The following is a 14548-nucleotide window of genomic DNA, read 5'->3' as shown; positions in this document are numbered from 1 at the left end:
AGTCTGTATACATACAAGATTTTTTTAGTTGCTGGTCTCTTAATTTCAAATGCTTTTCCAATATCCTGCATTTATATTCTCCTCACAATGATGGTTTTGATATCATATTTGTGTGTGGATGATTTTCTACCTCTTCAGTATGTTTGTTTTTACTGGTGAGCTTTCCCATTTGTAACTTTCTTGTTTCTAGTTGTGGCCTTCTTTTCTGCCTCAATAAGTTTCTTTATCATTTGTTGTAAAGCTGGTTTGATGGTGCTGAATTCTGTTAGCTTTTCCTTGTCTGTAAAGCTTTTGATTTCTCTGTCAAATCTGAACGAGAGCCTTGCTGGGTAGAATTCTTGCTTGTAGGTTTTTCCCTTTCATCACTTTATTTTTTTTTTTTAACATCTTTATTGGAGTATAATTGTTTTACAATAGTGTGTTAGTTTTCCCTCTACAACAAACTAAATCAGTTATACATACACACATGCTCCCACATCTCCTCCCTCTTGCATCACCCTCTCTCCCACCCTCCCTATCCCACCCCCCCAGGCGGTCACAAAGCACAGAGGTGATCTCCCTGTGCTATGCAGCAGCTTCCCACCAGCTATCTAATTTGCATTTGATAGTGTATATATGTCCCTGCCACTCCCCCACTTCGTCACAGCCCACCCTTCCCCCTCCCCATATCCTCAAGTCCATGCTCGAGTAAGTCTGTGTTTTATTCCCGTCCTACCACTAATCTCTTCATGACATTTTTTTCCCTTAGAGTCCATATATATGTGTTAGCATACGGTATTTGTTTTTCTCCTTCTGACTTACTTCACTCTGTATGACAGACTCCAGGTCCATCCACCTCATTATAAATAACTCAGTTTCATTTCTTTTTATGGCTGAGTAATATTCCATTGTATATATGTGCCACATCTTCTTTATCCATTCATCTGTTGATGGACACTTAGGTTGCTTCCATGTCCTGGCTATTGTAAATAGAGCTGCAATGAACATTTTGGTACATGAGTCTTTCTGAATTATGGTTTTCTCAGGGTATATGCCCAGTAGTGGGATTGCTGGGTCGTATGGTAGTTCTATTTGTAGTTTTTTAAGGAACCTCCGTACTGTTCTCCATAGCGGCTGTATCAATTTACATTCCCACCAGCAGTGCAAGAGGGTTCCCTTTTCTCCACACCCTCTCCAGCATTTATTGTTTCTAGAGTTTTTGATGATGGCCAATCTGACCGGTGTGAGATGATATCTCATTGTAGTTTTGATTTGCATTTCTCTAATGATTAATGAGGTTGAGCATTCTTTCATGTGTTTGTTAGCAATCTGTATATCTTCTTTGGAGAAATGTCTATTTAGTTCTTCTGCCGCTTTCATCACTTTAAATAAATTATGCCACTTCCTTGTGGCCTGCAGAGTTTCTGCTGAAAAGTCAGCTGAAACTCCCTTGCATGTTATTTGTTGCTTTTCTCTTGTTGCTTTTAATATTTTCTGTTTTTAATTTTTGTCTGTTTGATTAATATGTGTCTCAGCATGTTCCTGTTTGGGTTTAAACTGTATGGGACTCTGCTTCCTGGACTTCAGTGTTTCCTTTCCCATGTTTAGGGAAGTTTTCCACTATTATCTCTGCAAATATTATCTCAGACCTCTTTACTCTTCTCCTTCTGGGACCACTATAATGCAAATGTTGGTGCATTTAATGTTGTCCCAGGTCTCTGAGACTGTCCTTCATTTCTTTTCTTTTCTTTTTTTTTTTTTTTTTTGTGATATGCGGGCCTCTCACTGTTGTGGCCTCTCCCGTTGCGAAGCACAGGCTCCGGACGCGCAGGCCCAGCGGCCATGGCTCACGGGCCCACCTGCTCCGCGGCATGTGGGATCCTCCCAGACCGGGGCACGAACCCGTGTCCCCTGCATCGGCAGGCGGATTCTCAACCACTGCGCCACCAGGGAAGCCCCCTTCATTTCTTTTCATTCTTCTTTCTTTATTCTCTTTCACAGCAATGATTTCCACTAATCTGTCTTCCAGCTCACTTATTCGTTCTTCTATCTCATTTATTGTTATTGATTCCTTCTAGTGTATTTTTCATTTCAGTTATTGTTCATCTGTTTTTTAAAGTTTCTAGCTCTTTATTAAACATTTCTTGTATCCTTTCAGTATTGTACCTCCATTCTTTTTCTGAGATCTTGTTATCTTTACTGTCATTACTCAGAATTCTTTTTCAGGGTAATTGCCTATCTCCACTTCACTCAGTTGTTCTTCTGGGGTTTCATCTTGTTCCTTTGTCTGGAACATATTTCTGTGCTGTCTCATTTTGTCTGACTTTCTGTCTGTGGTCTCCGTTTCTCAGGCTGCAGGATTTTAATACTTGGTTCTGGTACCTACCTGCTGGTGGGTGAGTTTGGTCTAAGGCTTGTGCAGGCTTCCTGGTGGGAGGGACTGGTACCTGCACACTGTTGAGTGGAGCTGGGTCTTGTCCCTCAGGTGGGCAGAGCCATGTCAAAGGGTGTTTATAGGCTATTGGCTCTGGATGACTTTAGGCAGCCTCTTTGCTGATGAGTGGGGCTGTGTTCCCACCCTATTGGTTGTTTGGCCTGAGGCATCCCAACACTGGAGCCTGCAGGCTGTTGGGTTGGGCCAGGTCTTGGTGGCCAAATGGCAACCTCTGGGAGAGCTCACACCAATGAGTGTTGCCTGGGACATCCACCACCAGTGTCGTTGTCTCCACAATGGGCCACAGCTGACCCCCACCTCCACAGGAGATCCTCTAAGATCCACAGGTAGGTCTGGTCCAAGTTGTAATGGAGTTTCTGCTTTGTCCTGGGCCCCAGTGCTTGTGAAACTTTTTGTGTGCTAAGAATGGAGTCCCTATTTCCCCCAGTCCTGTGGAGCTCCTGTACTCAAGCCTAGCTGGCCATCAAAGCCAAATGCTCCGGGGGCACCTCCTCCCAATGCCAAACCTCCAGGCTGGGGAGCCCGACGTGAGGCTCAGAACTCTCACTCATGTGGGAGAAAGTCCACAGGTAAGGGATTTGATTATATCACTAATGTGCCCCTCCTACTATCTTGTGGATTCTCCTTGGTCTTTGGGTATAGAATATTTTGTAGGTTCAAGTCTTTTTTGTTGATGGTTGTTCAGCAGTCAGTTGTGATTTTGGTGTTTTCGTGAGAGGAGGTGAGCTCAAGTCCTACTCTGCCATCTTGTCTCTCTCCTTCTGCCACCTTTTGGCTCGAGTTTCGGGATGATTCTGGTTTCATGCTGATGTGTGTGTGCTGTTGGTTCTGAAGTTCAGCCAAGGCTTGTCACAGAACAGTCGATGGCAACAGGGTTGTGGTTTAAATGGTCTTATGTATATTGGGGGGGGGGGAGACTGAAAAGCTTAGTAGTATCAGGATTTTTGAAAACCATTTTAAAATAAATGATAATAATCTCTGGAGGGAGAAGTGGGAGTTTTCACTTAGAGTTTGATTTACAAGATCATAGTAAGACTCGGGTTTGGGAATACAACAGGCTTGAAAGTTTTTCAGAGACCATGAGACCGTTTTGAATCAGCTCTCACTGTTAGCCAAGCTCCTGGCCAAGACTTGACAGCAAACTGGTCCACGCGGTGCTCTGCGCATATCCACGGATCAGGTGAGTCTCCCTGTGAATGGTGGGAACCGTGCCAGGGACTAGCCAGCTCTTGGGGTAGACCTTGAGAAACCACTAGAGCTGGACCATAGTCACATTTAGCCTTAGGCTGGAATGATATACAGAAATGCACTGAATGCCAAGTAGCTAGAGATGATTTTATTGTTACACAGGGAATGCAAAACATTTATTCTGCCCCCATGCCACAGTCTTCTGTTTGGTGTATGCTGCTTCCATCTCCAGGCACTGCCTCTGTCTTGGGGTCCTGGCCTATAGCAGCTCTCTGAGGGACCTATGTAGGGGTCCTTCTCCCATTTTGTAAGTGAAGCAGAGTGGTCTGAACTTGCCATGGTCATAGTTGGGGTGGGGTGGAATGGGATCCTGATCTTAACAGTTCCTTGTCTGGTTCCTGACTCCCAGGCTGCCTCTGAGTTACACCACCAGCTATACCACCTTACTAAGGCAGGGCAGGCATTGTGGGTTAGGGCTGGGCTTGGAGGTGGACTGACTCCACAAGGGGGATTTGAAAAATTGAAGGAATCTGAAAGCTGATCATGGTAAAGGAGGCTTGGGACCAGGCCCCAGTTTCTTTATGCCCATGGGGACCTGGCTGACCTCACCTTCATGTTTTAAATTTCCTCAGTTCCATTACGCCTTGGTTATTCCTGTTTCTGTGCAGCAAACTGAGGGTTGCATATGATGAGACCAGTAGGGCCTTGGCTCAAATGAACCGAGTTTCTGGGTACATTACTAAGAATTCTTTTATGGTACATGTTTGGAATTCCTTGTACGTCCAGAGAAAACTGCTGTCAGAGCACTTCTGTTAAGAAGTGTGGTAGCTCTGGGCAAGCTCAGTAGTGTTTGTAGTTATAAGTCCCCCAACCAGTTCCATCCTAACTAGCTAATCAGCTTCTTCCGTGTGTAAGTTCTGCTGAAGGGACGTCTCCTGGAGAATGCTTGGCTGAAAGGAGAGTCTTCTGCCGTGGGGGAAAATACATCCACATCCTCATCTAGAAAAAGGCAGAAAGACTTAGCATACAGGAAGTAACTGAGAACAGAACAAAAGAGAATGGGCTTCAACTGCAGAGGGTTACATGTTAAGATGGACTTAAAACCAGCATTGCTTGTAGGTTCTCTCATCCCACGGACACTACCCGTACTTTTTCAAGGCCTTCTGCCCTTACTGTCAGCACAGAGCTGACGGCAACAAGTAATTGTGAAAATGCAGGATACCTGTGGCGCTTCAGTTTGATACTTTGCAGTTCTTTTTGTCTCAGATCTGTGGCAGTTTTGCTGTTTTGCATGATTTCTATCATGGTCTTGAGGGAAGAGAGCCACTGAAGTGGCTCCTGCACCCCGCTTCAGTTCTAGCAGAAGGAGGAAACCTCTCTAACCAGTGCAGCTAACAGGGTGAATCCCATTCTTTCCAGGTGGGGTCGAGGGGAATCCTAGAGTCTGAAGGCTGATTATAATAGCCAGTCCGTTCTCACTGAATGTATGGAAACACAGGGGTATAACCCCTGAGGAGAAATGGCTGGCTCTGCACACACCACCTACCACTTGTGCTGCTTTCCCCTCAGATCCCAGCGACCACAGACGAACAGGAAGTGACTGTGTGCTGGCTTCTGTCACTGTCTTCAAGAAGCTGAAGTAATTTGGTAGGATTTTGAGGGGTTTTTTGGTTCAAATACACGTAAGTTCTAAAGTGGTATTTCTCTGGGAAGGGCACATGACACTGCGGGGCTAAAACCATCCCAAACTGTGGCAGTCCCTACGACTCCTGCAAGATGCAAGTGCCTGAAAACCCCGAGCTAGCTTGGGATAGAGCTAACCAAGGGATAGAAGTTTGATCCTGGTAACATCTCTAGGACCTTCCACAAATTACCTCTGGCGTCTTTACACTGAGAGGAGGGTGCCTTCCCGTGGAACAGCAGCGGAGAGTGGGTCAGCGCCTGCAGACCGCTGGCAGAGAGGCAGCTCCGCACGGCACAGCTGGGAGGCGGGGTGGCACCTGCAGCAACGGCACAGTCAGCACAGCCCGCAGCCCTCACAAGGAAGCCCCAGCCTTCCTGGTAGGCGTCTCTGCAGTGCCTCCTGGCCAACACACCCGACGGAGCTGCATGGCGGCCAACTCACCTGAAACAAACACCTCGTCGCCTGCTGTGGAGGGGAGCTGTCGCACACCTGTGTCTGGAGACCTGTCTTCACTCTTACCGACTTGGGAGTCTCCTTTCTTCTTGTCACAGACTCTTTTGGTTTGACACTCGGCCTCCTCCTTGGCAGAAAGGAGTCTCTTCCGAGATCCCAACCCAAACTGTCCCCAGAAGGTTTCCTCAGCCTTAGGCTCACTGTCCCTGGGAGGTGACTGGTCTGGCAGCTGACACACCCCCTCGAGCTCAAAATCCCCCAAGATGGGGGTCTTGGTGATGCTGAGTTCAAGGCCTCGCTCCTTCCCCTCCGGCTCCAGCAGTGACACACCCTCAGGAAGGTCTGTACCGACCTCACTCCTCCCAGCAGAGGAGCTGAGGCTGCAGTCCACGGCCCTCTTCCGGCGGGGCCAGTCTTTAATGGTGTCAGGAGTTGTCTTCCCGCTGTGCTTTGGGGATGGTGTCCAAGGAACCCCGACTTCTGTCTGAAATGGAGAGGGGGTACTAGAGGGGCAGCGGGTGGGGGTACAGGACTGGCAGATATAGGTCTGTCCCCCACTCTTGCCGGGGGTGCCGTGCGAGGGGCGAAGGCAGGGGGGTGACAGGTAGGTGGCTTCGGGTTTGCCTGAGGACTTGCTGGCCCTGGGCACACTGAGACCAGGGAGGCAGCTCTCCTCCCCCAGAGAACTCTCCTCCCTTCGCAGGGGCTCGGCTTCTGACAGACAGCTGGGGTCTATCTTTTTAATTCGAAGCTTGGGAAGGCCAGAAGCTTGCATCTCCAGCTCAACCTCATAGGTCTGTGGGCTGGCAGAGGCTCTGGAGGGCCAGGCTGATGCCTGCAGATTTTCTAGTTGGGCGGCAGCCTGGCGCTGCTTCCTGTCGGCGGTGCAGCGCAGGTCGTAGCAGGGTGTCAGGGGAGAGCTGGGCCAAGAGGAAGGAGAAGAGGGAGGAATCCCGGGGTTACACAGAGACGGCTTCTTATAAGTACCCATCCTTGACTCCTCACCTTCCACCGGTGAAACGTTGCTTTTTAAGTTATCACTGCTATGGTGCTCAGCAGCTTCATCCAGGAGAGTGAGATACTCCGAGTCTCTTGCAATAAGCAAAGGAGAGGATATATGCCAGTGACTCCCAAAGCTAGTCCCAGGGTAACTATGTCTTTCAGGAGACGGAGGAGACAGGGTTGCTTCCATCTGGTTCTTTCCAGCATCTGTGATGGCAGCTGGGTTGTCAGTTATGGCAACTCTCAGAACAGCAGAGCTGTTAGGCTGGCCCTCCGGGAAGTTTCTTTCTCTTTTAGAGGTCTTTTTATGCCTTTTCCCAATTTTAGAAGGGGGTGGAGGGGGTAGGAGGTCAGAACTAGCTATCTGTGAGGCTTTGTGGGGAGTCGAGGGAGCAGGACAGGAGGGAGATGTGGCTATACTGGCTGATTTCTGGGCCTCTTGCCAATCCAGTTCTCCAGAGGCAGGAGATTCTATAGAAAAATTCCCAAATGGAGTCTTCTCGGAAATACCACGTGAAGGAGAGGTAACAGGTTTCTTTGGAGAAGTCAGAGCTGTGTTCCCTGGTTTCTCTGGGGTTCCGACAGCATCATTCCACGGCTGCGCCAGCTTTTCTGCCTGAGACGCTCCAGAGCCATGGGGGAGTTGGCGTTTCTGACTTGGAGGTGTGCCCATGAAAGCAGCTCGTCTTCGGACCCCCGAGGCTGCTGCCCTCAGAGGCATTTGAGGAGAGTATCTGATGGGAGTCAGACACTCACTCCTGGTCTGGGCAGTTGACGAAACCAGGGCTGCCGGACAGGAGGTGCTTTCTGGACTGGAATTCACCAAATGTGGCCAAGTAGAATTCTGCAAAAATCTAGGTGGCTGACCACCTTGTCTTTGGGGAGTTCTTGGTACTTTTTCAAGAGGAGAGTTACCTTCTGACAGGGAGTGTCCTTTCTGAGGAGTGGCATTTGGTCGAGATGGAGAATGCCAGCCGTGTGAGGAGTCTTTTAAGGACTCCTTAAATGTGATCTGTTTGGCAGGGGTCATTTCTGCAGGGGATTTTTGCAGCCTTTCAGGAGTGCGCAATGGAGTTCGTGGTGTATGAGGGAACTTTCTTGGTGTAGCTTTAGAAGAGATTGGAGATTTCCAGTAACTCTTCTCAGGAGTCTGTAAAGAAAAATGCTTATTTCAGTGCTTGAACATCATAACACATTCTCTGAAGAGTGTTTTAATAATGTCTAAGATGATTAAAAAGTCAAATTTGGAAGATTTATAGTCAGCCAAAGGAATGATCTTAAGTTGGATTTCGTATAGTGACACGTTTCCACTTCCAAAACATGACCCAGATTTTACGTGTCTACTTTTTCTAGCACCAAGCGCTGTATCCAATCTTAATTTTTTCTCCTAAGACAAATAGTTTTAATAATTTGTATACTACAGCTAAAACATGCTTTGCCTCTAACTATGTCACTCCACTACTCACAGCTATCTTCTTCTTCGATGAGACAACTATTTCTGAGCTTTGCCTAAAGTAACCTTTCAGAGCCACATCACCTGTTGTTGACCTCCAGTCAACATGTGCTTTTAAGTACCTGCTATGTGCCAGGCAATGTGCGCACAGGAGGAGGCCCAGGGGGATGAGGTGGAACATGGAATATATGGATATGTAAGGCATAGCCTCAAAGATAACATCTCAGAAAGGAAACTCTCCAGCAAAAAACTTCCCTTCCTTCTTGCAAAAATGCAGTTAAATACTCCAACAGGTAAGGAGGTCCGACACCTATTGTTTAATCTTATCTGATCATCTCAAGGGAGTCCTGGTCTAGTTGGCATTTCATGTGGGATACAGACAGATATACAGTATGGCCAATGCAATGACAGGGGCACGCATGGGACAATATAGGAGCAATGGGAGGGTTGGCTATCTAACCCAGCAAAGGGGAGAAAGAGGGAATAGGAGTAGCGAGCCAGGTCTTAAAAGAATGGGTGTCAGCAGGTGAAGACAAAAGGTGGGAAAGTGGGGGAGAGGGAACTTCAGGCGTAGAAAACAGTGTAAGCAAAGGCACAAAAGTGAAAAACAGCAGTTGTGTGCATCCTGAGGCTGCTGGGGAGGTGGAGTGTGAAGCAGAGATGGCTGAGCAGGGATCAGATGATGGAGGTCCTTGCCTGTCCAGGGAGGAGAATGAACATGGTCCTATAGATCTGTGGTTTTCAAACCCTTCCCCACAATTCCCTCCATATCCTCCTTCATACTCTAAGCAGTTTTGGGGTTTCCAAACAAAGATTATTATCTTTGAACACAGGGTTCCATTTTAGGAAAGCTTAGAAAACCCTGCTTTAACAGATAAGAGTCTGTAGAGCTTCAAGTAAAGTCATGTGGTCAGAGGAGCGTCCAATGGGGTCACAAAGGTCCCTCTGACCTCTGGGGACAGGATAAATTTGAGAGAGAAGAGGCTATTGAAGTGTTCCAGGCAGAACTGAACTAGGGCAGGAACTGCAGGGATGGAGAAGAGGGAATGGGTATGAGATAGTTTGTCAGTAAAATGGGCAGGACTAATTGAGTAGCCAGGCCTGAGGAGAGGGGGAAGTCCAGGATGACTCCCAGGTTTCTAACATGGGTGACTGGATCGAGTGGGCAATCTAACAGAAACAGATGAATGCTACTGCACATTTCAGAAGGATATATACGTAGTGTCCAATATAAATGGAAGATGAAGCCAAGAGAGTAGGGGGAGACCTTTCTATCTCCTCCCTGCCACCTTGGCCTCAGCCCAACTACTACCTAAGTCCTCACACACCCAATAATCGTTCATTCAAGTCAACCCCAACCACCTCAAATCTCTGTTATTATCTTCTCTTCCCTACTGGACTCAGTGGTTTTCCTTGTCCATGACTACATGCTCCCCAAACTATACTATCTGAAACATCATTGTAATTTTATACCTGATAAGCTATAGGTATTTCAGAACCCAATGTGTTTCCTGAAGGCCTTTTAATTCGAGCTGAACCCTTCTCGGAGGGACTGATCATCTCAGACACTGCCCCGAAAAGAAGCCTCTTGGGAGACCGAATACTTTGGATTGCAGAATTTTCTCTTTGGTCTGCAAGTCAAAAACAGTGACAATATTTCATTCTTTCTCAACTCCTGTGACCCCCACCCGCCTCCCGCACCACATACCCATAGAACAGCCAGTCCGTACGAGAAAGATTATAATTCTTATAGAGCAAATAGGGGCAGATCCCACCTAATTATGACAGCAGTGCCAATAATTGCTGCCTTCTTGAATTTTAAGACTGCATACCAAGCCCAGTCCCTGTGTTAGGAGACGTAGGCAACTGAAATAATTTAATTTGCAAAGACAAATATAAAAAGACATATCTGATAATCCAAGCTAATAATGATAAAAGAATGAAGGACAAACAGCACCTTCCACATGGAGATGCCTTTCTGTAGGATCTGAACATATGGTAGAAATTACAGGTAATTTCCTCTTGAATGAATGAATTACCCACAAGGATAATGTGGACAGCCAGCCGTAGGAATCTAAAGGGATGACTCTGATAACGGTGGCCATGGATTGTTCATCTGGTCATCACTCTGAACCTCAAATATTTATACCTATTCTATTTCTCCAATGTCAAACTTCATTCTTTTGCCAACAGCACTTCCCACCAAATTTGCATGGACCCCTGAAGACAGGTAGGCAAGCATTGTTACCTGACTTGACTTGCTGGAATGAGTGAACTCTTTGTATACTTCGAGACTTTGGTTGAGACACAGAGTAGAAGGAACCAGAATTTTTCCTGCTGAATGCCAATTGCTTGATTCGAGGACTTCGTCTCAAATTTACTTCTACAAGAACTAATCACAGTTAGTTCTGACAAGAAGAAATGCAAGCTTGACGTTTCCCCACATATTAAATAGGTAAGATTTATGTAACACCACGTACAAGATGGAAAGTTGACAAGCTATTGGCTTTGAGATCTCTGAAGTGAGACAAAGCTAAGAGGGATATGATACGTGGCCCCAACAAAGTACCAAAAAACAAAACCAAAAAACCCCACAAAAACCAAAACCCAAGAAAACCCTGACCCCTGCCCACTATAATCTGCAGAAGTCTCATAACCTGCCACCTTTAAGAATGATATAGAGTGAAAAAAGGTTTGTATAGTGTGACTTGTTAAAAAGTTTAAAAATCAGTTTTCATATTTATGTTACACATAATTTTATAGAAACAACACCTGTAAGAGTATTATTAAAGCTAAATGTTAATAGTTTTTTCTTTCTTTTTTTAAAAACATCTTTACTGGAGTATAATTGCTTTACTATGGTGTTAGTTTCTGCTGTATAACAAAGTCAATCAGCTATATGTATACATATATCCCCATATCTCCTCCCTCAACAGACTTATTTCTAATTTGTGGGATTACCAAGTGATAATTAAATTTTTGGCTTCTCTATGTTTTCTAATTTTTCTACAATAAATATAAACTACTTGATTTAAAGAAGTTAGTTTTTGGAAACCCCTCCTTCATCATGTAAACTTTAAAAATAAGCCACAGGGGACTTCCCTGGTAGTCCAGTGGGTAAGACTCCATGCTCCCAATGCAGGGGGGACCCAGGTTCAATCCCTGGTCAGGGAACTAGACCCCACACACATGCCGTAACTAAGGGTCCGCGTGCCACAACTAAAAGATCGTGCATGCTGCAACTAAGACCCGGTGCAGCTAAAATAAACAAATAAATAAATATATATATTTTTAAAAAGCCACAGCACTTTATATTAATGTAGTAGTTTAGCTTTCACTCTGACTCCTATTTCTCCTGTGTAAAAATATTTCTTCTCCAGAAACTCTCAGTACATTCTATGTAAAAGACCATTCACCAGTAAATATGTACTGATATACTGATATATCATAATGTCTGTAAAATATCTTAGGCTATGCTGAGCGATAATACCAGTATAGAATAGCTTTCACAGAACGTAGAGGAAACACAAAAACTGAGAACCCTAAAACAAAACAAAAGTAGGTAATACCATCTTCTCCTTTTTCCGGGGACTCTTCAACAATGTCAATTTCAGGACCAGGATCAGAGGACCTTGAGGAACAGCAGGTACAAGGATTATTCAACACCACTGATAAATGACTCATGTCAAAGAGCTACAGGTTCACACCTCACAAGGTAACAAAGACCACAAGTGGTCTTTGGCAAGCACTCTCACACATTACTGTCAAGAATGAAATGGTAAGAATATTTTTTTTGGAAAGCAGTTTGACAACATAAAGTTAAAAATATGTATACCTTCTGACCCACAAATTTCACTTCTTACAATTCACCCTGTAGATAAAATGCACAAGTGTGTAAAATCCACACACAAATAATGTCCAGATGGAGCCTTGACAAGAAGGAGTAGATGCATTTCTCCCCGTTCTTCCTGTTATGTACAGCTAAGAACCCTGGATATTATATATAAAGGAAGCATAAAACTCTCAAAGGTGGAGAGAAGAGGCTTGGGACTTTAGGACCTGAGGAGAGACAAGGCAGCAAGGCCCCGGAGCTCCTGGATTGGGCGCTCGACAACCTGACAACCCCAATACACCAAGAGGTGCAGATGAAAACTGCCCTAAGGAAAGCTAGCTCTCCTTAGTCAAAGAACCAGGAAAGAGGCAGCCAAGCAAGACAGAAACTTTCAGACCAGAACTGCCCTACTCCAACCAAGTGCCATGGGAAGCTGTGGTCCCACCACAGGCCAAGTTGGGATCCCAGACTTCTAGCCTTGCCTGGCAGTGAGACTCCCTCCTTCCCCAGGTCAACACATGAATAGATTTTTAAATCAGGCAGTATGCATCCAATGGAATACTACTCAGCAATAAAATGGAATGAACTATTGATATATACAACAACCTGGATAAATCTCAAAATAATTATGCCAAGTGAAAGAGGCCAGACACAAAGAGTGCATTCTGTATGGATCTCCAGTCCCCATAAAATCTACAGAATGCTCTTTGGTTATAAGCAACACAGTTGAGACTAGAGTCACAAAGGTCATGAGAAGGTAAACATGGCCCATAAGATTAGAAGGGCTGTGCAGGTATATGAAGAAGCTAGACAAGGATGTCATTTACCTGCCCTTGATCTGTCTATGAAGCAGCCTTCTGGAGATTTGCTTATGTACTGGAGTCTCGGCCACACTCTTGGTTAGTAGCTTGCGATAACCTAAAATGTAAAAAGGATAAATTTCACATAATCTTATCAAGAAGGAACAGCAAGGCAAAGGGAACAGTTTGAACTTAAATATGGTTTAATGCTTAGCTGGAGTGGCTCTTAATGGTCTTTTGGACCAAGGTCTAACCGTAAGACTCAATTTAACATGATATAACAATTTATCAGCACTATTAGAGTTTAATAAATAAGCTAATGTAAAATATTATAAAATTTTAGGATAATATTACTGAAAAAGTGAAAAGTTCTCATTTATTTGGGCTAACACATCTGTGCACCTACTTGGTGGTTCTTGTATTTATGATTAAATGAAATAAAGCATGTGAAAATGCTGATGTGTCATGCAATAAGATATTTAATATAACGATAAATCTAACTTATGCTCTGGCATAAGTTTTCTCAGTAGAGTAGGTATGCAAGCTACTCATGGGAGGACTGGTTTTAAGGTAAATAAAAATGACTAGAAAGAGGAGTGATGTCAGCAGGAATGTGGAGTAAGGACCTCTTAAAAAAACTCTCCTCCATTAAAGGAACAAGAACACTGGCAAAAATTCAAAATCAATTTTTCCAGAACTCTGGCAATTAACCAGTTTGGAACAATCCAGGGAGTATTTATTCAACAAAAGCAGCTGAATCTCATTAAGAATAGCAAGCTTTGTGGAACTTTAACTTGCCCCAATCCCAACCTCCTCTCCCTAGGTCTGTGGTAGCCTTGAGAACCAAAAGCCCATAATTACAGTGAAAACCATCAGCCCAGGAGCCTCTGGATGGAACAGAATGGGATTCAAGCTCCTCCAAAGCCCCATTCCCAGATAACTGTCTATTTGGCCTGTCTGGTGGTTCCCTGGAAAATCCCACTCACAAGGCCTGTCTTTATTTGACCTGACTCAGAACTCATCCAATGCAAACAACTTTTTCCCAGGGAGCATTTACTGAAAACAATCAACAGCAACTGTAAACATCACAGCTGCCTGAGGTGGTGATAACACTTGGGGCAAACCACAAGCTGACCAGAAGTTTAGATGGGAAAACTGGGGAGTGAGATGTCCCTAAGGGACTCTGCTGACTTCTGACACACTCCTGGGACCCTAAAAGTACACGTGTGGTAGGGCTGTGTGCATGCCCAGGATGGACCCAAGAAGGCCCTTAGCTGTCACCTCTGGCTGACCGTGAGGCTCTGGAAAACAGAAAGTGTTGTAAAATGTCTGGCTCAGTATTGAAGACATAAGCCAATGCACACATAGGGCCCCCTCAGCAAAGGGTGGGAAACTTACTGGTTCCGGGCATGTAAGAAAATCTCTGTCCAACCCTTAGCTGACCACTAAGCTAACCAAGCACAGGCTTCAGTGGCTACACATGACAGAATACAGACTTAAAAGACTTAATTCAGGGTCTTCCCTGGTGGCGCAGTGGTTGAGAGTCCGCCTGCCAATGCAGGGGACACGGGTTCGTGCCCCGGTCCGGGAAGATCCCACATGCCGCGGAGCGGCTAGGCCCATGAGCCATGGCCGCTGAGCCTGTGCGCCCAGAGCCTGTGCTCCGCAACGGGAGAGGCCACAACAGTGAGAGCCCCGCATA

General features: G+C 45.4%; 2 protein-coding genes across 11 annotated transcripts in view; one reads left to right on the top strand and one right to left on the bottom strand.

Annotated features, from left to right (window-relative positions):
- Positions 1-14548, top strand: part of KIF7 (kinesin family member 7) — a 38423-nt gene that overhangs the window by 20467 nt on the left and 3408 nt on the right. For 7 of the 10 annotated variants that reach the window (XR_010839833.1, XR_010839832.1, XR_010839831.1 and 4 more), the window contains exons 20-24: positions 3492-3614; positions 5192-5269; positions 5480-5972; positions 8387-8507; positions 10408-11007. The gene's annotated coding sequence lies outside the window, so the exon portion shown is untranslated. Of the gene's footprint in view, positions 1-3491; positions 3615-4537; positions 4567-5191; positions 5270-5479; positions 5973-8229; positions 8508-10407; positions 11008-14548 lie in introns of those variants that run through there. The other 3 variants (XR_010839826.1, XR_010839825.1, XR_010839827.1) reach the window with 3 other exon arrangements.
- The window catches only part of TICRR (TOPBP1 interacting checkpoint and replication regulator), an 88902-nt gene continuing 78571 nt past the window's right edge, over positions 4218-14548 (bottom strand). Inside the window, exons 16-22 of the mRNA XM_059056577.2 lie at positions 12874-12964; positions 11784-11845; positions 10463-10597; positions 9688-9845; positions 5748-7911; positions 5497-5622; positions 4218-4621 (exon numbers count right to left, since the gene is read on the bottom strand). Coding sequence (XP_058912560.1) covers positions 4509-4621; positions 5497-5622; positions 5748-7911; positions 9688-9845; positions 10463-10597; positions 11784-11845; positions 12874-12964 — 2849 coding nt within the window. The 3' untranslated portion in view covers positions 4218-4508. The remainder of the gene's footprint in view (positions 4622-5496; positions 5623-5747; positions 7912-9687; positions 9846-10462; positions 10598-11783; positions 11846-12873; positions 12965-14548) is intronic.

Source organism: Kogia breviceps, chromosome 3 (assembly GCF_026419965.1).
Source record: "Kogia breviceps isolate mKogBre1 chromosome 3, mKogBre1 haplotype 1, whole genome shotgun sequence".
In the NCBI taxonomy this organism is placed as follows: Eukaryota; Metazoa; Chordata; class Mammalia; order Artiodactyla; family Physeteridae; genus Kogia; species Kogia breviceps.
This window is presented reverse-complemented; position numbering and strand designations above follow the sequence as displayed.